Genomic DNA, 24,637 nt, shown 5'->3' with positions numbered 1-24,637 from the left:
TATGGCGTCTTTCCTGATTTCTTTGCTGCCTTTCTCAGGATCTCTGCAGCCATCTGAAGATATTTTCTCCTTTGAGGAGGAAACAGGCTTGAGTGGTCAAAGGAAAAATGTAGGAACTAAGGAAGAAAATAACTGGGAGATCCTCTTTTTGAGGGATTGGTCTTCCTATGAATTTTTTTGCAGAAGTAGCTTCTGATGATTTTTTGGGCAATCACCTACTGGTGACTTTTTAAATGGTAGAACTTAATTTGGCTAAGATTAAAGAGATGGAAATTTCATAAAGACATTCTCCCTCTCCCTAATAATTCAAACAGAGCTATTTCCCATTGCCATGTGGGTCTTTGTGTGATTATCAGTATTTCACAAAAGTAATCAATCTGCCCTTTTGTACTCAGTTGAAAGATAAATGTCAAAAGCCGCATACTGTGATATAAACCGGTTGCAGGTGAATGGAGTAACTGCATGGAGAGAGGTCTACAACACTATAGCTGACTTCTTACAAAGCAGTAAAACCTAAATGTAGGCTAGGAGTGATAACAGTTGTGTCATCTACCATTTTATATACAATAGGTCAACTACATTATGAGTTAATGTGATGGCCTGGCTCACAGAATACAAAGACAACCATTGGGTTTCCTCAGTACACTGAGCTATAAATTTTCCAATTCTGTTTCAGCCTAGTTTAAGGTAGTGCAAAGCCAGCCTAACAGAATCCTGACATATGAAGGAGGAAAAATCCTGACCACGTTAGCATCAGTCATGTCTGAAGGGCCAATTATACCACTGACGTTTCTTCATTTACTTTGAAGTTTCAAAACGACCATCTACATCTGCCAATTTTTCATCTCAGTGATGATCACATGGTCTAAACCCCTGGAATTAGACAAGCAAGTCTTGGGACATAGTTCTGTAGCTGATTTACAAACATTTTGCCATCAAACTATAATCTGCTGTATTCCAAGCCTCAATATTTCCTTCTTTCCTCCCTCCCTCCCTGAGCAAATCTATGAGGTTTCCAGAAATGTTTTGCCATTGTCTCCTTCCTAGAACTGACAGTGAGTGACTGACTCAAAGTCACCCAGCTGGTTTCCAGTTTTCCAGTTTCTAGCCACTACTACATAAAGGACTAAGGTCCTTTACGAGGTCTTATCTCGCGGCGTTGAGGAGGGCAAGGTCTAATTACTTTGCTACCCTTATCGTGTCCGCAGATAATTGCCCGACCGCCCTGTTTAGGGTGACCCGCTCCCTCCTTAATCAAGAGGTGAAGGAGGATCCCTTACAGGGTCGTGCCGAGGAATTTAGCCAACATCTGCTGGACAAAATCGCTCGGATCCGGACCGGTTTGGATTCCGACTGGGCAGAATCTGACGATGAGAACATGGACAGTCTTGTTGATGTTATCTGGGAAGAGTTCGATCCTGTGACTCTGGACGAGGTAGACAAGATCATGAGGAAACTGAGCTCCACTACGTCCTTATTGGACCCGTGCCCCTCCTGGCTGGTTTATGCGGCTCGGGATGGGACACGAAGCTGGATCCATGCAGTGATAACTGCTTCATTGAAAGAGGGCAGTTTTCCCGCCGCCTTGAAAGAAGCGGTGGTGAGACCCCTCCTCAAAAAGCCTGTCCTGGACCCAGCTGTTTTAAACAACTTTCGCCCGGTCTCCAACCTTCGCTTTCTTGCGAAGGTTGTTGAGAGCGTAGTGGCGCATCAACTTCCTCTGTTCCTGGAAGATGCTGATTATCTAAACCCGTACCAATCGGGTTTCAGGCCCGGACACAGCACGGAGACGGCATTGGTCGCTCTGATGAATGATCTCTGGCGAGCTCGGGACAGGGGTTGTTCCTCTGTCCTAGTCCTATTAGACCTCTCAGCGGCTTTTGATACCATCAACCATGGTATCTTACTGCGGCGTCTCAGGAGGTTGGGAGTCGGAGGCACTGTTTTTCAGTGGTTCTCCTCCTACCTTCTGGAACGTTCAGAGTCGGTGTTGGCAGGTGGGCAGAGATCGACTCCGAGACCTCTCGTTTATGGAGTTCCTCAGGGGTCGGTCCTCTCACCTGTCCTATTTAACATCTATATGAAGCCGCTAGGCGAGATCATCCGTGGTTTTGGAGTGGGATATCATCAGTATGCTGATGATACCCAACTTTTCATCTCGACCCCAAACCACCCCAGTGATGCCCTCGACGTGATGTCCCGTTGCCTGGAAGCGGTCCGGGTCTGGATGGGGAGGAACAGGCTTCAACTCAACCCGGACAAGACTGAATGGCTGTACATACCGGCATCTCAGGAAATTCAGATTATTCCATCTCTTACTATTTGGGGTGAATTACTACCCCCCGTAGATAAGGCTCGCAATTTGGGTGTCCTCTTAGATTCACAGCTCTCCTTAGAAGATCATATAGGAGCTGTGACTAGAGGGGCCTTCGCCCAGGTTTGTCTGGTGCGCCAGTTGCGACCCTATCTGGACCTGGATGCCTTGCGTACAGTCACTCATGCACTTGTGACCTCTCGTTTAGACTACTGCAATGCTCTCTACATGGGGCTGCCCTTGAGGACCACTCAGAAGCTTCAGCTGGTACAGAATGCAGGTGCGCGAGTTCTTTTGGGGGTCTCCCGATACTCACATGTTGCACCTCTGCTCCGTGAGCTGCATTGGCTTCCAGTTGCCTTCCGAGTGAAATTCAAGGTGCTGGTGATGACATACAAAGCCCTACATGGCATGGGTCCGGATTACCTACGGGAGCACCTACTGCCGGTGTCAACTTCCCTCCGTTCTATACGCTCCCACAGAGAGGGCCTCCTCAGGGTACCACCGGTCAGAGAATGTCGGCTGGTGACCCCCAGGGGGAGAGCATTCTCGGTGGGTGCACCAATCCTTTGGAACCGCTTACCGGCTGAACTACGGATGGCCCCCAACCTTTGCTCCTTCCGGCGTGATCTAAAAACTTATCTATTCGAACAAGCTGGCCTGGCCTAATGGGTTTGGGGTTTTAACATTATTTTAACTAACTTACCACATTGGGCACAATCATTTAACTTTAAATCTTGTATCCTGTATTCTTATTTTTATTGCCCTGTACACCGCCCTGAGTCCTTCGGGAGAAGGGCGGTATATAAATCAAATAAATAAATAAATAAATAAATAAATAAATAAAATAAAACTGGTTCTCTTAACTTTTTCTTAAGTACTTAAATGACTAAATACTCGGGGCTCCAAGCAATACTGCTTAAGAGAGGAAACTTATTACAATCAATCCTGTTAAAATTAATGTCTTGGTAGTATTTTAGGAACAGATTTCCTTGTTGTCAGATCTTTCAAGTGGTTCACAGCTTTCTTCAAAAACAGTTTATGCACATCCCAAAGACTCTCAAACAGTCCAGTGGCTTTTGCTTATGAGGCTGCAATTACTGATTTAATGATATGGTTCTATTACTTCTGAGTTCTTTGAAACTCTTTTTTTCCCCTCTTAACAATCTGGGTACAAAAGGTTTACCAAACAGAAGATTGTAACTTCTCCAATTTAACAACCAAAGAAAAACTTTTCAAGAATTTCAAAAGGAATCTTTTAATCACAAATTTATTTGCAGACAGACTTAAAGCTCCTTGAACCAAGATATATGTGTGGGCTCACTGTGACCTGACATGGCAATAAATAAATCTGTGTGAATAATGGATTACAACTTAAAAGAACACAACTATCTTATCATCTCATAAATCCCAATTCATGTATCACCTAAGTCACAGCCAAAGGAAGAATAAGTCTAACAATTGATGCATTTTCTTCTTTCCCATACAAATTCCAATAAATAAACAAAGCATCTGTTACAATGATTTACAGACTTTTTAAATCGATAACCTAGGCAGCAATACTCTGCATGCTTACTCTACTTGGGAGCAATACAGTTTTATTCAGTAAGACCTACTTTTGAGTAAGCACATCTAGAACTATTACACTGATCTTGCATTCCTGAAAAAGCTCATGCTTTGATTGCCAACAGAAATGTGTAACAATCAAGTTAAGAGGGAAAAAGTGTAACATATTCCAAGCAACTCAAAAGCAAACAATAGTTTGCAAAGTATCTCTATTTCACTGAAAAACCTCAGAAAAACAGAATTCATTAGCAATCTCTGTATAGATATAACAAAAGCCAACACAGTGCTAGGCTGCATTAACAGAGGGATAGAATCAAGATCAAGTGAAGTACTAATACCACTTTACAATGCTTTGGTAAGGCCACACCTGGAATACTGCATCCAGTTTTGGTCACCACAATGTAAAAAAGATGTTGAGACTCTAGAAAGAGTACAGAGAAGAGAAACAAAGATGATTGGGGGACTGGAGGCTAAAACATATAGGGAAGGGTTGCTGGAATTGGGTATGTGTAGTTTAACGAAGAGAAGGGTGAGGGGTGACATGATAGCAGTGTTCCAATATCTCAGGGGCTGCCACAAAGAAGAGGGAGTCAAGCTATTCTCCAAAGCACCTGAAAGCAGGACAAGAAGCAACGAATGGAAACTAGTTCAAGGAGAGAAGCAACCTAGAACTAAGGAGAAACTTCCTGACAGTTAGAACAACTAACCAGTGGAACAACCTGCCTCCAGAAGTGGTGAATGCTTCAACACTGGAAGTTTTTAAGAAGAGACTGGCCAGCCATTTGTCTGAAATGGTATAGGGTTTCCTGCCTGAGCAGGGGGTTGGACTAGATGACCTCCAAGGTCCCTTCCAACTTCTTCTTTTTCTTCTTCTTATATTATTATTATTATTATTATTATTATTATTATTATTATTATTATTATTATTATTATTATTATTATTATTATTATTATTATTATTATTATTAAGCCTCAGTATAAATATGAAGAAATATTTTTATAACATTGACAATTTGAAACATGTGCATCACAACGTAGCACACTGCAACCTGTTGTTATATGTCATTAGTTAGACTTCGACAGTCACCTACTTACATTACCATTGGTCTGAGTAAAAAATCACTGCAAGATTGCTGACATGATGTAAGTTGCAAATTTAAAAAATTCCAAAATTATTTTGCATCTACAGACTGCTCCACTTTCAGATCCTATTGTGATTTCCACTAATGAATCTTTTTAAAATTAGTATACAGTGGGTTAGGACACTGAGCTTGTCGATCAGAAGATTGGCAGTTTGGCGGGTCGAATCCCGAGTGCCGCATAACAGAGTGAGCGCCTGTTACTCGTCCCAGCTTCTGCCAACCTAGCAGTTCGAAAGCACGTAAAAATGCAAGTAGAAAAATAGGGACCACTACGGTGGGAAGGTAACAGCGTTCCGTGCGCCTTTGGCGTCTAGTCATGCCGGCCACATGACCACGGAGACGTCCTCGGACAAGTGCTGGCTCTTCGGCTTTGTAACGGAGAAGAGCACCGGCCCCTAGAGTCGGAAATGACTAAGATTTAAGATTAAGATTTATTGAGATTTTTATACCGCCCTTCTCCCAAAGGGACTCAGGGCGGTTCACAGGGCATAAATATAAACAACAGTAAAAACATTAAAAGATAATTAAATTAATGCCCAAGTTAAAACCAGAATAATAAAACAAACCTATAAAAAACCCAAGTACCCCCATCAGGCCAGACCCGCTAGTTCGAATAAATGGGTCTTCAACCCGCGACGGAAGGATCGGAGGTCTGATGCCATCCGGAGCTCAACCGGCAGTTGGTTCCATAACGCCGGAGCACCCACAGAGAAGGCCCTCCCCCTGGGGGCCACCAGTCGACATTCCTTGACAGGAGGCACCCTGAGGAGGCCCTCTCTGTGGGCGCGCACAGGGCGGAGGGGAGTTGACGCCGGCAGCAGGTGGTCCTCGAGGTATCGCGGACCCATGCCATGTAGGGACTTAAAGATCATAACCAAAACCTTGAACCTTACCCGGAAGACAACTGGTAACCAATGCAGCTCACGGAGCAAAGGTGTAACATGGGAGTACCGGGAAACTCCCAAGACAACTCTCGCGGCCGCATTCTGTACCAGTTGGAGCCTCCGAGTAGTCTTCAAGGGAAGTCCCATGTAGAGAGCGTTACAGTAGTCTAGGCGAGAGGTCACGAGCGCATGAGTGACCGTACACAAGGCCTCCCGGTCCAGATAGGGCCGCAACTGGCGCACCAGGCGAACCTGGGCAAAAGCCCCCCTAGTCACGGCCACTATGTGATCCTCCAAAGTGAGTCGTGAATCTAGGAGGACTCCCAAGTTGCGAGCCCTATCCACAGGGGGTAAAAGCTCACCCCCCATAGAAAGAGGTGGAACATCCCAGGTGTCTCGGGAAGCCGGAATGTACAGCCACTCAGTCTTGTCAGGGTTGAGTTGAAGTCTGTTCCTCCCCATCCAGACCCGAACCGCCTCCAGGCAACGGGACATCACAGCGAGGGCATCACTGGGGTGGTTTGGGGTCGAAATAAAAAGTTGGGTATCATCAGCATATTGATGATACCCAACTCCAAAACCACGAATGATCTCACCCAGCAGTTTCATATAGATGTTGAACAGGAGAGGCGAGAGGACCGACCCCTGAGGAACTCCACAAGCGAGAGTCCTAGGGGTCGACCTCTGCCCCCCTGCCAACACCGACTGCGAGCGTCCCAGGAGATAGGAGGAGAACCACTGAAAAACCGTGCCTCCCACTCCCAATCCCCTGAGACGCTGCAGCAGGATACCATGGTCGATGGTATCGAAAGCCGCCGAGAGGTCTAATAGGACTAGGACAGAGGAATACCCCCTATCCCGAGCCCTCCAGAGATCATTCACCAGAGCGACCAATGCCGTCTCCGTGCTGTGCCCGGGCCTGAAACCCGATTGGTAAGGGTCCAGATAATCCGCTTCATCCAGGACCAGAGGGAGCTGATGCGCCACCACACTCTCCACAACCTTCGCAAGAAAGCGAAGGTTGGAGACTGGACGAAAGTTGTTCAATACAGCTGGGTCCAAGGCAGGCTTCTTGAGGAGAGGTCTCACCACCGCCTCCTTCAAGATGGTGGGGAAACAACCCTCACTCAAAGAAGCAGATATAACCGCCTGGAGCCAGCCTCGTGTCCTCTCCCTAGCTGCATAAACCAGCCAAGAAGGGCACGGGTCCAATAAACATGTGGTGGAACTCAGCTTCCCCATAATCCTGTCCACTTCATCAGGGGTCACAGAATCAAACTCCTCCCAGATAACATTGACAAGACCGCCCGTGTCCTGATCGTCAGACTCTGCCCAGCTGGAGTCCAAACCGGTCCGAATCCGAGCGATTTTATCCGACAGATGTTGACCAAACTCCTCGGCACGACCCTGCAAGGGATCCTCCCTCACCTCCTGATTAAGAAGGGAGCGAGTCACCCTAAACAAGGCGGCCGGGCGATTATCTGCGGACGCGATGAGGGTGGAGAAGTAATTACACCTCGCCTCCCTCATCGCAGCGAGATAAGACCTAATGTAGGTTCTTAACCGCAATCGGTCGGGTTCAGATCGGCTGGACCTCCAGCAGCTCTCTAGGCCCCGTTTCCGACGCTTCATCTCCCGGAGCTCCGCGGAGAACCATGGAGCTCGCTGGGATCTGCGCCGGGTCAGGGGCCGCAAGGGTACAACCCGGTCGAGTGCCTCAGTGGCTGCCCTTTCCCAGGCTTCCACTAAGGCATCCGCCGAGCTGTGAGCAATGGAGGCAGGTGGAGACCCCAGCGCCGCTTGGAATCTCTCAGGATCCATTAGGCGTCTGGGGCGGTACCATCTAGCACGCATGTGCGGGGGAACCTTTACCTTTACCTTAATAGATTATTATCTCTCATCCATGCCAGTTTGCAAATGTCTCCTAGAGCAGAGTTCTCCAAACTTTCTGGCTTTGTGGCTCAGCGTTGTGTGGGGAGGGGTGATGGTTCTGCTTGAGTGGTGGGCAAGTGCACGTGTGCAGCTCCATCTGCACAAGTGATGGGCACATGCGCTCACCGCTTGCGCTAATGGAGAGTCTGTGCACATGCTTGTCTGTTGCTCATGCTCATGTAAGGGGATGCCTGCGCTCGCCTACTATTTCTGCAGTCTGGTTCCAAATGGCTCAAGGCCCAGAAGTGGCCTGGGGGTTGGGAACCCCTGTACTAGAGACTGTGCAAGAACCATGGTATATCATTATGCGAATACTAAAGAGTCTAAAATTCATCCCTCTCCATCTCATTTCCCCTATCCCTGCCCAATCCTGAATAATTCATTCCATCTGTTTCTGCCCTGAGGCAAAATCATATTTATTATTTTGGTTAAACCAACTAAAATCATGGTGCAATTATGCTAACTCTGCAATCAGGGCTTAGAAACAAAGAGGATTCCTATATGTAAACCACAGCTGGCTGATTTAAATGTTCCAGCAAAGTATGAATTTATCAGAAAGTAGGGACAAAAACTATAATGAAAAAGAAGGAGCATATAAGTCTGAAGTTCCTTAAATTTGGCAGCAAGTCATCCTACACCCTGACTTGCTCTGAGAAAAACAGGGAATGGTCCTCAAAATTGAGGCAATTTAACTGAAGAACACCACTATATAAAAACTGACTTGTTTTTCTATTAAAATTCCCTTCTTATAATGTTTCTTCTTCAGGACCTTGAGCAATCAGGGAATGTGCCCCCTTCCTTTTCCACTGATGAATCTGAATAAATAGACTGACATTTTTTAAAAAAAAAAAAAGTAAAGTGTTTATGCGTTCAGGTTGACTTATGGTGACTTATGGTGACTTCATGACCATATGCATGTAGTTTTCTTGGCAGAAACACAGAAGTGACTGTCTTCTCCTGAAATATTATTTGCTATTTTGCAATAGTCTAAGCCCTGAGATTTCCTGGTGGCCTCCCATTTACCTACTCACCAGATCCAAGCCTGGCTTGCTTTTCAAGATAAGACAATTCTGGGCAGCTGGTGCTAGTAGCTGAATCGTCTTTAATTTGGAAACACCAATAACATTTCTTTGAATCAGTTAGCTATAACGTGAGAAAAGGATTTACAAAAATAAAATCTAAATGTGGGTGATCCAAATCCACTTATTACAAACATAGGTAAGAGCTTCTCTTTTTGTCACACCTACCTGCAATTCCTTGTAGCAGCCCACAGACATTAAAAATACTTTTCTTCATAATACTCTGTACACACATCGTGAAAACAGAAACAAATGCAACTGCACAGAGTATCAAGATCCCCACAGCAAGAAAAATAGCAGTAGCTTGCCAAAACCCACTGGCAATCTCACTGAAGTTATCGGCATAGGGGCCACAAGATGTATCAGGCATGGAAGACTTGAGGTGCTCTATTCTGGTGCAACGTCCATAGATCCCCAAGGTTGGACGATAGGGTTCCACTGATCCTGCCCTCCTGCTGTCTGTGTCCTGAAAACTTCCAGGCTGGGCCTTGCCAATCAGCCAATCCGCACTCATGAAGGCTATAAGCTCTGCAAACGCCACAACAATACTCAAAAGTGTCCACAACATTGAACGACAAGTAACAATGACATGACACATATTGCTGTCCAGTGCTTGTGGCCACGTCAATTCAAAGACTAAAATCCCAAGTGGTTAAAAAGAAAAAAGAACTGGAATATAATAGGTAATCCTTGTTTCTGTTTACTTATTCTTCAACTTCAGAAACTGAAGGCACTCCTTAAGGCGTTAGTCATGCAAGCAGTCTCGTCACTGACTCTAAACATCTTGTTCCTCTCTTCCTCTTCTTTGACTGCGGAGCTCTGAAGTGTGCAGATCTGTGCTAATAGTCATACTGGCATATGACATTTCAACCCCGTGTGGGAGTTTACAGAGGACGGCCTCTGGTTTGATACGCCACACCTAAAGGAAAGAAAAGAAAGATGTATAGGAGGAGGGATTGTTAGAAGAATTAAAATAAACCCTTCGTTTCTGAGAAAAGTCATTTTTTTTTGCCAAGATCTAAATCAGCATCTAATAGTTTTTACATCAGCTTATCAAACACAGACAGCAGGAATCTTCTGCAATCTTTATCCATAGTAGGCTTATTAATTTCCTGTGACCAATGTCTTACAGTACTGCTACACACTATAAAACTTTGCAGGGGTATGCTTTTAAGTTTCACAGATATTCAGAGTACATTTATCCATTCAAATTTCCAACTAAAAAGTATACACTTAGTACCATTTGTGAGCATGGGTTTGGAGAAATAGGCGTCAATTATGAATTATAACAGAGTCTATTACATAAAATGAACAACTTTCATGATTGTTTTCTAGAGGAAATCAGCAAACTAAAATGAAATTTAAATGGCCTACATAATTTCAAAAAAGCTTTGCCTAACCCTGGGAAAATGAAGAATCAACTACTGATACACTATGGAACTGATTGGGCATAACTGCTTCTCTGAAACTTACCTTATTTGGGGCTGTGTCATTTGATATAGTAGCCATGTACATTTTTATATGTATACTACTTTTTACTGAATATACAAAAAGATCAAGACAAAAATTAAATATGAATGAAACTTCAGAATATTGACACATAAGAAAATACATCCAGAATATGGGGAATCTGTTAGGAAAAACTTTAGTTAATATTGCTGAGGAAAGATGACCATGTTTTAATAAATTTATTAAGTTTAGAGTTCCTCATCGCTTTTTGCTGTTTCATATTTTTGTTAAACATACATGTATTATTTCATGAATGGAGAGTAGGCATCCTTGAGAAAGGCAGAGAACAATCTAGAAGCAGAAGATACAATTTTGCTAGTGAAGCAGGACTGGAACAGAGAAACTTCCTTAAAGGCGAAGTCATGTGGCCATGCTAGCTGGAAATTCTGGAAGCTTCATTCGTATCAAATCCCCCAGTCACACAGGTGGGCCCAAAAAGGATGTTCTTGTATGGACACAAATTATTTTAATATTCCTTGCTTAAAAGAAAATCATTTTTAGGAAGTTGATCATTATTTAATTTTCTAGATTTATAATGGAAATAAGAGACCACAACTTCTGGTTATTCTCAGACAGTCAGCAAAGAATCAGTACAGTTCACAACTTGACTTCTGCCGAAGAGAGGAAAACAAGCAGCACGGCTGTCAGGCAGATCAACAGGCATGTGGTGCAAACACACCCTGTGTAAATAATAAAAGCTGGAAGATAACTTATAAGGTGCCAAAGCAGCAAATCCTCTCAGCAGGTCAAATTTCTATAATAATTGGGAAGGAAGGAAACATTAACTGTCTCTTTTAACTTCTCCCACCGCCATAAAAGGGACGTGGTGGCTCAGTGGGTTAGGACGCTGAGCTTATCGATCAGATGGTCGGCAGTTTGGCGGGTCGAATCCCGAGTGCCGCGTAACAGAATGAGCGCCTATTACTCATCCCAGCTTCTGCCAACCTAGCAGTTCAAAAGCACGTAAAAATGCAAGTAGAAAAATAGGGACCACTACGGTGGGAAGGTAACAGCGTTCCGTGCGCCTTTGGCGTCTAGTCATGCCGGCCACATGACCACGGAGACATCCTTGGACAAGCACTGGCTCTTCGGCTTTGAAACGGAGATGAGCACCGGCCCCTAGAGTTGGAAATGACTAGCACGCATGTGCGGGGGAACCTTTACCTTTACTTCAATAAGGATAGGTAACTGAGTAGAGAATGGTAGTCGAATAGCAATAAACCCAGTTTTAGAACTAAAGCGTGTACCTCATCTGCCTGCCATATGTTGTGATGACAGCTAATTATTATGCCTGTTTTCAATTTGTCCATAATTCATGGTAGGGCTTTACACTCACCACATCAGGACCTCTTATTTTCTACATCCTTCTCTTTATATTATATTGTAGCTTTTCATCTTTTTAAAAATAGACTGGTCTGAACATTTTTTTCTCTATATTATTTTTTAAAAAAAAAATAAAAATATCTATGCTGATTAAATTTATTATTCTATATAAATATTAGAGCACCCTGAAAATAAAATTGCATTTATTTTTAAACAAAATTGGGGTTAGGGAAATAATGCGTTTTCAATCATTAATTTCATTAACATTCAAAGTTAAATTACAATAAAATCTGTGGGAGATAGGAGTCAGAAATAATTGATAAATGGCAATACTTGTATAAAGTCATTAAAGCCTAGGCTTAATCATGTTACACAATAAATTTTGGATTGCTGTGGGAAAAATTACCTATATGTAATTGGGTGGTAATTCTGCATCCCCATTTTAAAAAATATTCCCTACAGTAAAAGTAGTCCTCAATTTAGCCCAAAATTTCTGTTGCTAAGTGAGACAGTTGTTAAATGAATTTTGCCCCACTTTATGACTTTTTTGCTAGTTTTTAAGTGAATCCCTGCAGTTAAGTTAGTAACGCGGTTGTTAAATGAATCTGCCTTCCCCATTGGCTTGTCAGAAGGCCAAGCAAAGAGGTGATCACATGACCCCGGACACTTCGACTGTCATAAATATGAACCGGTTGCCAAGCGTCTGAATTTTCATCATGTGACCATGGGGACACTGCACACTTGGTCGTAAGTGTGAAAAACGGTCACGTCACTTTTTTCAGTGCCGTTGTAACTTTGAACAGTCAGTAAATGAGTAAGTCGAAGGCTACCTATATTCATTTTAATTGTAGGATCAGATTGTTTATTAAAATTCTTGCTCTCCTGAGTTTTGTGATGATGTACTTTGAGCATTCTTCTTTTCAGTTTGTATTATATGAATTCTACCATTCATAAGGAAAACACAGACTGTGTAATCTGAATCCTTACATTGAAAAACATCTTGACACACTCCAGGATACTAGGTCCCAACATTCTTGAAGAACAAGGTTTTGATTTTTGTATTTTGTACACAGACAAAACTATGTTTCTCTGTGTTTACCTCATTCTGATTTGCATTTCTCAATTCAGAGTGGATAAAACAAATAGACTGGCCACAAGAAGGGCAAGTTTCAAAAATTTGAACCTGTTTTGGAATGTAAATGTCCCATTTCAAGCTCAAACTGTTGTTTTGCACTCAAAACAGACTAAGACAATCATTCTGTAACTCTTTTGAGTTTAAAAAAGCTCTATTTTGAGCTCAAAACTCTCAGTATAACGCTTAGCAATCTTCCAAAATGATCAAACACCCTGTTCTGAAAGCAAAGAATGCAGTATTGCAGGCAAACTCTGCTCACAATCAGGAGTTTGATCCTGACTTGCTCAAGGTTGACTCAGCCTTCCAAGGTTGGTAAAATGAAGATTCGGATTGTTGGGGGTAATATGCTGACATTTGTAAATGGCTCAGAGAGTGTTGTAAAGCACTCTGGAGCGCTATATAAATCTAAGCGCTATTGATATGCTTTTGCTATAAATCAGGAATAATTCTAACACAGCATGTGGCAAAATCTCATCATATAGGCCAGTGGGGGCAAACCTATGGTACACATGCCAGAGGTGGCACTCAGAGCCCTCTCTGTGGGCGTGTGTGCCATTGCCCCAGCCCTGCCTCCCCCCGCAGCCCCCTCCTCACCAGCAGCCCTTCTGGAGGAGAGTCATCCCTGAGCGTGGCCCTCGCAGAGCAGCATAGCCAATGACATGGCAGCTGGGAGAAGACTCTGCCTTCACGCCCCATCACACACAGTTGATGCTGTGGGGCACGGGCGGAGGGCATGGCCACCATGGCGCTGCTGGGCCGCCTGGGCAATCTGCGGCAGGCCGTGGAGGTGGTGAATGGCCCTGCGGGTGGGCGGGGTGGGGGCGGGGTGGGGTGGAGCAGGGGCGGGGCGGTTTTGGGGCACTCAGTCTCTAAAAGGTTTGCTATCACTGATATAAAAAGGTAAAGGTAAAGGTTCCCCCGCACATGCGTGCTAGTCATTTCTGACTCTAGGGGCCGGTGCTCATCTCCATTTCAAAGCCGAAGAGCCAGCAGTTGTCCAAGGACATATCCGTGGTCATGTGGCCAGCATGACTAGACGCCAAAGGTGCACAGAACGCTGTTACCTTCCCACCATAGTGGCCCCTATTTTTCTACTTGCATTTTTACGTGCTTTCGAACTGCTAGGTTGGCAGAAGCTGGGATATAGGCGAATCTAATAAAGCAGACTACCCTAAGCAGACATTTTCCAGATTCACTGCAGACTCATTAAGGCCTATGGAAGCTGAAGTAGAAAACATCATCATAAGGACATTAAACTGGACAAAGATGCTTCTTCTAAAGATGATCTGGGATGTAGAGAATCTGGAGTCAATTGTAAGAGCAGACTTTTCTCCCTTTCAAGCTTTAAAAAGAATATGCTTCTTATTTTGTTTGAACAAACACACAAGTCTGAAAGCGCAGTATCACCAGACTCCTAAAGTTCTTTCTACTTCAGCCACCCTTGTTTTGTCAACTAATAAATCATTTCTAGAAAAGTGTCTTTTGGCTCAATTTAAATAAACAGCTGAAGTAAGGGCCACACAGAGAGCTAAAATGAAACCACTAGAGAAGAAGAAAAGAAAGCAGCTGCAAACACAGTGAGATCTTTTTTTCTTATGTCCAGAACAGTCTGCAATGATATCATGCAGAGGCGTTTTTATATTTTTTTGTTTAGCAAACATAAGCTTAACATCTGATGTCTCAACTGAGGAAGAACTGTTAGACCCTTGGCATTCATTTCCTGAACTGTTTTTCCTTGTTAGATCTACCGCATTCTAAGAATGCTTTGAGCAAATGAATAGCAGAAGGAGAGATTATTTGTATGGAGATTATTTTAAAGCTACACCCTTGAACTCACAGAAAGGATGAACATGAGTGAGGGAATGGCATCCGGTCAGTTTAGTCCTCCTTGACAAAATTCTCAACTCTCACATTCCCCCTATACACATGTCTCTCTGCCTTTATTCTATACAGAAGAGAAAGGAAATAAACTTGGTGGTTAGCAAATTGGATGCAATTGCTTAAGGTTTCCCATCTCACTTCAACCTACTTCCAATAATTTTTTCTATTAAATAAGAAAAACAGAAAAAAGAACTTATCAAAATTATGGCATCCTAAACCTATCAAATTATATGCACTGATAAAGCTAGATTTATCATCCTAATCAAGATGTAGATCTTATAATGTAAAACCAGAAACAAAGAACCTCTACAGGAGCTCTAACGTGAAGAGATGAAGAAAGAAGTTAGGCAGACAATTGTAGGAAATCTTGGATATATTTCTCCCCCCCCCAAAAAAAAATCACTATGCAATCTCTGAAACTGGAATATTCCCCCCCCCTCTGTCAATGGGATGGAAAATCACAACCAATCATGCTCACCAAAAATTTAAAGAAAGGAGATCACCCTGGAAGCATTATAGATCTACGTGTTCAAGTACCTATAAATTCTTCCACACCTACAAGTTGCTCTGAAAACAGATTTCTAAATATGTGAACAAGACAGTTTGTACCGTCACAGCAATCAGTGTAGGCTTGTTTTAGCTGAAATCTTGCTGTGCTATTTTCTTATTTTCCCCTCTCCTGCTTCTTCTAGTTGTCCTCTCTTACACACCCTTTCTGCTTTCTTTTGATTACTTTGCTCTTACTGTTTTTCTTATCAGTCCTGGCTTTGTCCTATCTCAGTTCCTGCACACTTGAATGACTTTGGCTCAGAATTTGCTCTCCTGGAAACTTTTTTACTCTTGTTTTGTTCTTTTTCTCTTATCTTCAGTCCTGGATAACTAGGTAATGATAGTAGATAGGAATGTTTTTGATGAACTAGTTGCATCCATTCCTCAAAAAGACGGATCTTGTCACAGTCACTTACACATGGCCTGTTTACATTCTGATTAGATTACAGTAGTGTGCCTTACTTTTCACTGCTGCCTTTGAAAAGATCTGGAAAGTCAAGTGATACAAAATTATTTGTATTCTGAATCTGTTCTCAGTTCACATAATTTCTGATAACTTTACTGCGTCACACCCTTTTTTCAGGATTAATTCAAAGTGTTATTTTCACCTCATAAAACACTGAAGATGTTGGCACTGGTATATCTAAAGGATCATTTACACCCATCTGCGTTTGTACCCATCTGAGTTTACGTGCATATTTGCAAGAAAACCTTTGCCATTTCTGGATGGGTAGCTCTATTTTGCAGCAAAATAAATAAACATGTTGCAATTTATAGAACAGCACATGCATAAATACCTCTATTTCATTGCCTGCTTCATCAGCTACATGCCATATAGGTGTATGTCTGCATAGACACAATATGTGCAAGATTGTACAATATGGGTTTAATGAACTGTGAACACAGAGGTTTCTGAAGTAATAAATGTGTTAGTCACCAGAGAGATGGATGAGTACATGAATACCCACAGTCTGTTGACTTTTTTTTATCCTGGGACATTCAGCTTTATCTTCCTACTTTGCCTTAAGGTAACATATTAGTTAAATATTAGCTTAAGAAGCTCTCAGAACTAATCTGTGTGCTGGTTTAATACTGCTGGTTTTGATGGATCCTTTCTGTTTTAAAACATCCTGGCTCTTTATTGTGGGAACAGTGGACTTTGTTCTCAGCTGGAAAGCATGAGGCTTTAAGCTCAATGCCCATGTTTAACCTTAATACTGTACATGTAAAGAAGTACTTCCTTTTCTTTTCTTTATGGTATTTATAATACAGCGCAACCCCAAAGGACTCTGGGAAGCAAACAAGATAAAATTAAAACTCAGATAGGAACAATACAAACAAGAGTAAATCAACCATTAATACATCAGCAGTATCTGTGATGGATTTTATGATCAACAAGACTAAAGGTGGTTGGAACCATGGTTACTTTTGTTTTCTAAAATTAAAACAATTTAATAAGGCTGGCTAATCTTCTGAGGCAACGCCTGTTAGGATCATGGAGTATTTGCTCCATACTTTATTATCTTGACATGGATGGATTTATTTAGTACATTTATTAAAAATAAAATATATCTTTCCAAGGTAATATAATACAGATAAATACCTCTTAAGCATTTTACCTATTGCAATTGTTCGTTATTATAATATACACTGAAAACAAAACTTGGCTAGGATATTCAGTTTCTGAATGTTGATATTTACCAAGTTTCTTTTGTCCAAGTACATATACGCAATATTAATTTGGAATAAATATGAATATTTTACAACTATTTTCTTTGTCATTGAGAAATCTACAATAAAATACAACTTGTAGGAAAATAGACAAAGCTAAGAATGTATAATGTGTAACTTCAAAGTTTCTAGCCCATAAAAATCAATTTTCTTTATGCAAATGAAGAAAAAACTATTTTATTGGCTGTAAAATAGAAAGTCAACTACAAAATTGTTTTACTTGGTAATATTAAACAGTTTACTTTTATTTATTCTACAAGATGCAGAAACTATGCTACTAAATAATCTTTTGGTAGCTCTGAGAAAAGATTTTGTGATTAAAAGATTTAAATAAATACTTATAAAGAAGCAACTGCACCTATACATTTCTGATTTTGGAGGTTCCTGTTGAGCCTTGGAAGTTTGAAATGAGAGAACACTGAACATTAAAGCTTACAGATTTCTTTCTTTTAAAAAAATGAAGACACAAATCCATCCTCTGGCTTATAATAAGTCTTACCGAAATAAAAGCTAAAAGAGAGATAGGAATGGCTGGACATCCAACTATTGAAGATTCAGCAATCAATTTTAAAGTATAAAACTCCTAACTTTTAAATGTTTTATTAATATTTTCTGGGAATTATTTATCAAACAGATTCTCAGAGGGATCCAGGAAAAAGAAAAAGCAGAAGGCTGTTAAAACCAAAGTCATTTTTTGAAGAGAGAAAACATAAATAAACAAAACACACAGAACAAGAAACAGCAAAAGTTTTCCCTTTTCTTAGGAAGAAGTGGAAAACCTGACACTCATAAAGGGTAATATCTTGAAAAGTTCCTCATAAATAAATGTATTGTCTAGGAAAGATATTCCCATAACGCTCTACCACATGATGGCAGTGTTACTTCAATAGAAATCCAACCCATGAAGACAGGCCATCCTGCACAGGACAGGTGCAACTTTACTGTCAACGGGCAACTTTAATGCAGGGGTGGGCAACTATGGCAATTTTACTTTCCATGCTGTCTCAGGAATTCTGGGACTTGAAGTCCACAGGTTGTAAAGTTGCCATAGATGCTTCAATGTATCAGCTAATTCATCACCACCTACTGTCAACCTTTTGCTATAGGCACCAGAATCCCAGGGAACTTGTTGTTGTTGTTGTTGTTAACTGCGAAGTCGTGTCCGACCCATCGCGACCCTATGGACAACATTCCTCCAGGCCTTCCTGTCCTCTACCATCTTCTGGAGTCCATTTAAGCTCACGCCTACTGCTTCAGTGACTCCATCCAGCCACCTCATTCTCTGTCGTCCCCTTCTTCTATTGCCCTCAATCTTTCCCAGCATCAGGCTCTTCTCCAGTGAGTCCTTCCTTCTCATTAGGTGGCCAAAGTATTTGAGTTTTAGCTTCAGGATCTGGCCTTCTAAAGAGCAGTCGGGATTGATCTCCTCTAGGACTGACCGGTTTGATCGCCTTGCAGTCCAAGGGACTCGCAGGAGTCTTCTCCAGCACCATAGGAAAAGGTAAATATATCTTACTACTGCAGTACTAATTTTACACTATTATGGCATATATGCAAGATAAGTATTTATTTATTTATTGAATCAAAATTAAAGTGACTGCCAATACTAGAAAAATACTGCTAAAGGGGAAAACAGCACAGTAAAACAAAACTGAACAAAATTATAATGTATATGATAACGTGACCATTCAAAGTTTCAGTGGCAGGAAATATGAAATAATAAAAGAATAAATAATTCTAGAATCTATGAAAAATTACATTGCAGTTGGACTTAGGCCCCGGAAAATGAACATGAAACTGCAGAGATATTTCTCATAGTACTGACGAGCAGGAGTGCACCTTCTCTAAAAGAGGCCAAACTTCCATGTTACTATCATTTCATTAGGTTATCACTGGAGAATAAATATCAGAGTATAAGATGCTTTATTATGAGACATACATGCAAAGAAAAAAATAACCGCATGTTGGCTTTCTAACATTCTAATGGGAAACAATTAGTCAATTATTTAATGGATGTAGAGAAATTCTGGAAAAGATAATCAAACAACAAATCAGCAAACACCTTGATGCAAACAAAGTCATCACTAAAAGTCAACATGGGTTTGTCAAAAACAGATCATGCCAGACAAATCTTATTACATTCTTTGACCAAGTGACAAAACTAGTGGACCAGAGGAATGCTGTAGATATAATTTACTTGGATTTCAGTAAGGCATTTGATAAAGTAGATCACAACCTACTACTTGATAAGATAGAAAAATGTGGGTTAGATAGCATTACCACCAGATGGATTCGTAGCTGGCTGACAGGCCGTACTCAGCGTGTGGTCCTCAATGGAACCGCATCTACATGGAAGGAAGTGTGTAGTGGGGTGCCCCAGGGCTCTGTTCTGGGCCCAGTGCTCTTCAATATCTTCATTAATGATTTGGATGAGGGGATAGATGGGGAACTCATCAAATTTGCAGATGACACCAAGCTGGCAGGAATAGCCAATACTCCAGAAGATAGGCTTAAGATACAGAAGGATCTGGACGGACTCAAACACTGGGCACTATCTAACAAAATGAAATTCAATGGTGAAAAAAGTAAGGTTCTACATTTAGGCAGGAAAAATCAAATGCATAGGTATAGTATAGGTGGTACCTTGCTCAATAGAGGGTAACTGTGAGAGGGATCTCGGAGTCTTAGTAGACAATCACTTCAATATGAGCCAGCAGAGTGCTGCAGCTGCCAAAAAAGCCAACACAGTGCTAGGCTGCATTAACAGAGGGATAGAATCAAGATCAAGTGAAGTACTAATACCACTTTACAATGCTTTGGTAAGGCCACACCTGGAATACTGCATCCAGTTTTGGTCACCATGATGTAAAAAAGATGTCGAGACTCTAGAAAGGGTACAGAGAAGAGCAACAAAGATGATTAGGGGGCTGGAGGCTAAAACATATAAGGAACGGTTGCTGGAATTGGGTATGTATAGTTTAATGAAGAGAAGGGTGAGGGGTGTCATGATAGCAGTGTTCCAATATCTCAGGGGCTACCACAAAGAAGAGGGAGTCAAGCTATTCTCCAAAGCACCTGAAAGCAGGACAAGAAGCAACAGATGGAAACTAGTCAAGGAGAGAAGCAACCTAGAACTAAGGAGAAACTTTCTGACAGTTAGAACAATTAACCAGTGGAACAACCTGCCTCCAGAGGTGGTGAATGCTCCAACACTGGAGGTTTTTAAGAAGAGACTGGACAGCCATTTGCCTGAAATGGTATAAGGTTTCCTGCCTGAGCAGGGGGTTGGACTAGATGACCTCCAAGGTCCCTTCCAACTTTATTATTATTAAATTTGGGCTCCAAACTGAATATAGGTGGCATGAGTACTTATTCCTTTCAAATGTTTTTTTAAAAAATTTCTTCCAACCTTACTCAATTGTTCAAAACATCAGGAACAAAGCAACAGAACAGCTTTGGTCTCCTGAGCTGCCTTGTCCCTTTTAACTCCTTTGTACACAAAGAAGAGTACTTTTACTTTAGAACAAATTGCAGTTCTATAACTCTGATTTTTTAAATTTGTAATTTCAGATATGCGTTATCAGCAGACATCAAAATTTACTGTACACCTTCCCAAAATTGTTAGTAGAGGAAAAATTCTATTCTCAGATGCAAGCCATGACTCATTCACTTTAGTGGCGCTAGATTAGAAAATAGTGATGTAAGCCATGGCTTATATTTCAAAAGATATGAGAAAAATTAAGTATGGAATATACTAAATAAATTTTAAAATAATATTAATGAATAATAGTGGGAGTAATCATAGAAGAAACAAGATACATTTACGACACAGAAGAAGCTCTATTTTGTTGAAATAAAAATCAAGGTGAGTCATAACACAAAGGGCATAAAACCAAGTTGTTGGTATTAAATTTATTCTCTAATTCCCCAAGTCCCAGTATCATGTCTATATTAATAATAATCTTCAATAACATATCTGTCATGCATAGCCTTAAAAGATGTATGTAAAACAACAAGGTTTTTTAAATCCAATATATTTGGTAGTATTTATATGTTAGATCAAAATTCCATTTTAAATGCAAGTTTTCATTGAATTAGTCTGTATTATATTTCTTTTGTCTTTTAAAAATTATTTAGAAAAATCTATATTTAAAAGTACCAATTTAATTTATTCTATTTACAGATCCCAATTCACAAATATACAAAAAACACAAGAGCAATTCTCATCTCTGCTGAGATTTATATAAGCCAGGAAAAAGTCAAGCATTACATAAGATTTATAGATATTATATGGCCCTTAACATAGTAAAGAACCAAAGTCTTCTGCAAATCAAACAAGGTCTGGAAAGAATTAGTTAAAAAAGCTCTAGTTTACTTGTTTCTCCATAGACTTAAGTCATAGTCATTCAAATCACACAGCAACACTAGAAATTGTGAGCACTATTCCCTATTGTAATTATTAAAATCCACCATGAACTTTTTCCTCTGAAATCGTAATTTATTTTACAGATGTTTATGTTTTGTTTAGGGGAGGAAAGCCTGTACCGTAGTTTTATTCCACATCAAATTTAAATGGCATTCAAAACTGCTACATATGTGTTTAATTTTAGCTTTTTAGAACAAAGTCCACATTCATATTACATGGATGAAAACTACACCACAGACCAGATAAGCAATGGGACTTCTATTGTGTAACAGTCCATTAGAAGTCAGAATCAAAGCAAAGGGGAGGGAGTCTTTTCTCTCCCCCCCCCTCAGTTTCACTGTAGGGAATAATAAGTATCTGAACTTCAAACCTTGTTTGTCTAGGTAAGGGGTCTTCAAACTTGGCCTTTTTATGACTTGTGGACTTCATCTCCCAGAATTCCTCAGCCAGGTCTGCTGGCTGAGGAATTCTGAGAGTTGAAGTCCACAAGTCATAAAAGGGGCAAATTTGAAGATCCCTGCTCCAAGTAAAAACATTAAATTTTGTTGCTGTTAGTTGCGAAGTCGTGTCCGACCCATCGCGACCCTATGGACAATGTTCCTCCAGGCCTTCCTGTCCTCTACCATCTTCTGGAGTCCATTTAAGCTCATGCCTACTGCTTCAGTGACTCCATCCAGCCACCTCATTCTCTGTCGTCCCCTTCTTCTATTGCCCTCAATCTTTCCCAGCATTAGGCTCTTCTCCAGTGAGTCCTCCCTTCTCATTAGGTGGCCAAAGTATTTGAGTTTTAGCTTCAGGATCTGGCCTTCTAAAGAGCAGTCAGGGTTGATCTCCTCTAGGACTGACCGGTTTGATCGCCTTGCAGACCAAGGAACTCTCCAGCACCATAGTTCAGAGGCTTCAATTCTTTGGCGCTCAGCCTTTCTTATGGTCCAGCTTTCACTGCCATACATTGCAACTGGGAAGACCATAGCCTTGACTATACGCACTTTTGTTGACAGGATGATGTCTCTGCTTTTTAGTGTGCTGTCTAGATTTGCCATGGCTTTCCTCCCAAGGAGCAAGCGTCTTTTAATTTCTTGGCTACAGTCCCCATCTGCAGTGATCTTGGAGCCCAGGAAAATAAAATCTGTCACTACCTCCATTTCTTCCCCATCTATTTGCCAGGAATTGAGAGGGCCGGATGCCATGATCTTGGTTTTCTTAATGTTTAGTTTCAACCCAAGTTTTGCACTCTTCCTTCTTCACTTGCAACAAGAGGCTCTTTAGTTCCTCTTCACTTTCTGCCATTAGAGTGGTATCATCTGCATATCTTAGGTTGTTGATGTTTCTTCCGGCAATCTTAATTCCAACTTTTGATTCATCTAGCCCTGCCTTTCTCATGATGTGCTCTGCATATAAGTTAAATAGGCAAGGCGACAGTATACAGCCTTGCCGGACTCCTTTCCCAATTTTGAACCAATCAGTGGTTCCGTGTCCAGTTCTCACTGTTGCTTCTTGGCCCGCATATAGGTTTCTCAAGAGACAAATAAGATGGTCTGGTATGCCCATCTCTTTAAGGACTTGCCACAGTTTGTTATGATCCACACAATCAAAGGCTTTAGCATAGTCAATGAAGCAGAAGTAGATGGTTTTCTGGAACTCTCTAGCTTTCTCCATGATCCAGCATATGTTAGCAATTTGATCTCTGGTTCCTCTGCCTCTTCGAAATCCTGCCTGTACTTCTGGTAGTTCTCGATCCACAAACTGCTGGAGTCTAGCTTGTAGGATTTTAAGCATAACTTTACTAGCATGAGAAATGAGTGCAATGGTGCGATAGTTTGAACATTCTTTGGCACTGCCTTTCTTTGGAATTGGAATGTAAACTGATCTTTTCCAATCCTGTGGCCACTCTTGGGTTTTCCAAATTTGCTGGCAAATTGAGTGTAGCACTTTTACTGCATCGTCTTTTAAGATTTTGAATAGCTCAGCTGGAATACTGTCACCTCCACTAGCTTTGTTGTTGCTCAGCTTTTCTAAGGCCCACTTCACTTCACATTCTAGGATGTCTGGCTCGAGGTCAGTGACCACCTCATTGTGATTATCAGGGACGTTAAGCTCATTCTTGTATAGTTCTTCTGTGTAATTTTGCCACCTCTTCTTAATCTCTTCTGCCTCTGTTAGGTCCCTGCCATTTTGGTCCTTTATCATGCCCATTTTTGCATGAAACGTTCCTTTCATCTCTCCAATTTTCTTGAAAAGATCTCTGGTCCTCCCTATTCTATTGTTTTCTTCTATTTCTTTGCACTGTTCATTTAAGAAGGCATTCTTATCTCTTCTAGCTATTCTTTGGAATTCTGCATTTAATTGGGCATATCTTTCTTTTTCTCCCTTGCCTTTCGCTTTCCTCCTTTCCTCAGCTATTTGCAAAGCTTCCTCAGACAGCCATTTTGCTTTCTTGCATTTCTTTTTCTTTGGGATGGTTTTGGTTGCTACCCGTTGTACAATGTTGCGAACCTCTGTCCATAGTTCTTCAGGCACTCTGTCTATCAGATCTAATTCCTTAAATCTATTTGTCACCTCTACTGTATATTGAACAGGGATATGATTTAATTCATACCTGACTGGCCTAGCGCTTTTCCCTACTTTCTTTAATTTAAGCCTAAACTTTGCAACAAGAAGCTCATGGTCTGAGCCACAGTCAGCTCCTGGTCTTGTTTTTACTGACTGTATAGAGCTTCTCCATCTTTGGCTGCAGAGCATATAGTCAATCTGATTTCTGTGTTGACCGTCTGGTGATGTCCATGTGTAAAGCCGTCTCTTGGGTTGTTGGAAAAGAGTGTTTGTTATGACCATCGTATTCTCTTGACAAAATTCTATGAGCCTGTGCCCTGCTTCATTTTGTACTCCAAGGCCAAACTTGCCTGTTATTCCGGTTATCTTTTGGCTTCCTACTTTAGCATTCCAATCCCCCATGATGATAAGGACATCATTTTTGGGTGTTAGTTCTATAAGGTGCTGTAGAGCTTCATAGAACCGGTCAATTTCATCCTCTTCAGCACCGGTGGTTGGGGCATAGACTTGGACTACTGTGATATTGAATGGTTTGCCTTGGATTCGAACTGAGATCATTCTGTCATTTTGAGGATTGTATCCCAGTATTGCTTTTCCTACTTTTTTATTGACT

General features: G+C 41.4%; 1 protein-coding gene across 1 annotated transcript in view; it reads right to left on the bottom strand.

Moving 5' to 3' along the window:
- The window catches only part of LHFPL2 (LHFPL tetraspan subfamily member 2), a 92,501-nt gene that overhangs the window by 10,198 nt on the left and 57,666 nt on the right, over window positions 1–24,637 (bottom strand). Inside the window, exon 3 of the mRNA XM_081318395.1 lies at window positions 9,086–9,836. Coding sequence (XP_081174521.1) covers window positions 9,086–9,515 — 430 coding nt within the window. The 5' untranslated portion in view covers window positions 9,516–9,836. The remainder of the gene's footprint in view (window positions 1–9,085; window positions 9,837–24,637) is intronic.

Source organism: Vipera berus, assembly GCF_964194415.1.
Source record: "Vipera berus genome assembly, chromosome: 2".
Classification (NCBI taxonomy): domain Eukaryota; kingdom Metazoa; phylum Chordata; class Lepidosauria; order Squamata; family Viperidae; genus Vipera; species Vipera berus.
Note: the sequence above shows the minus strand (reverse complement) of the source record. Positions and strands in the feature narration are given on the sequence as shown.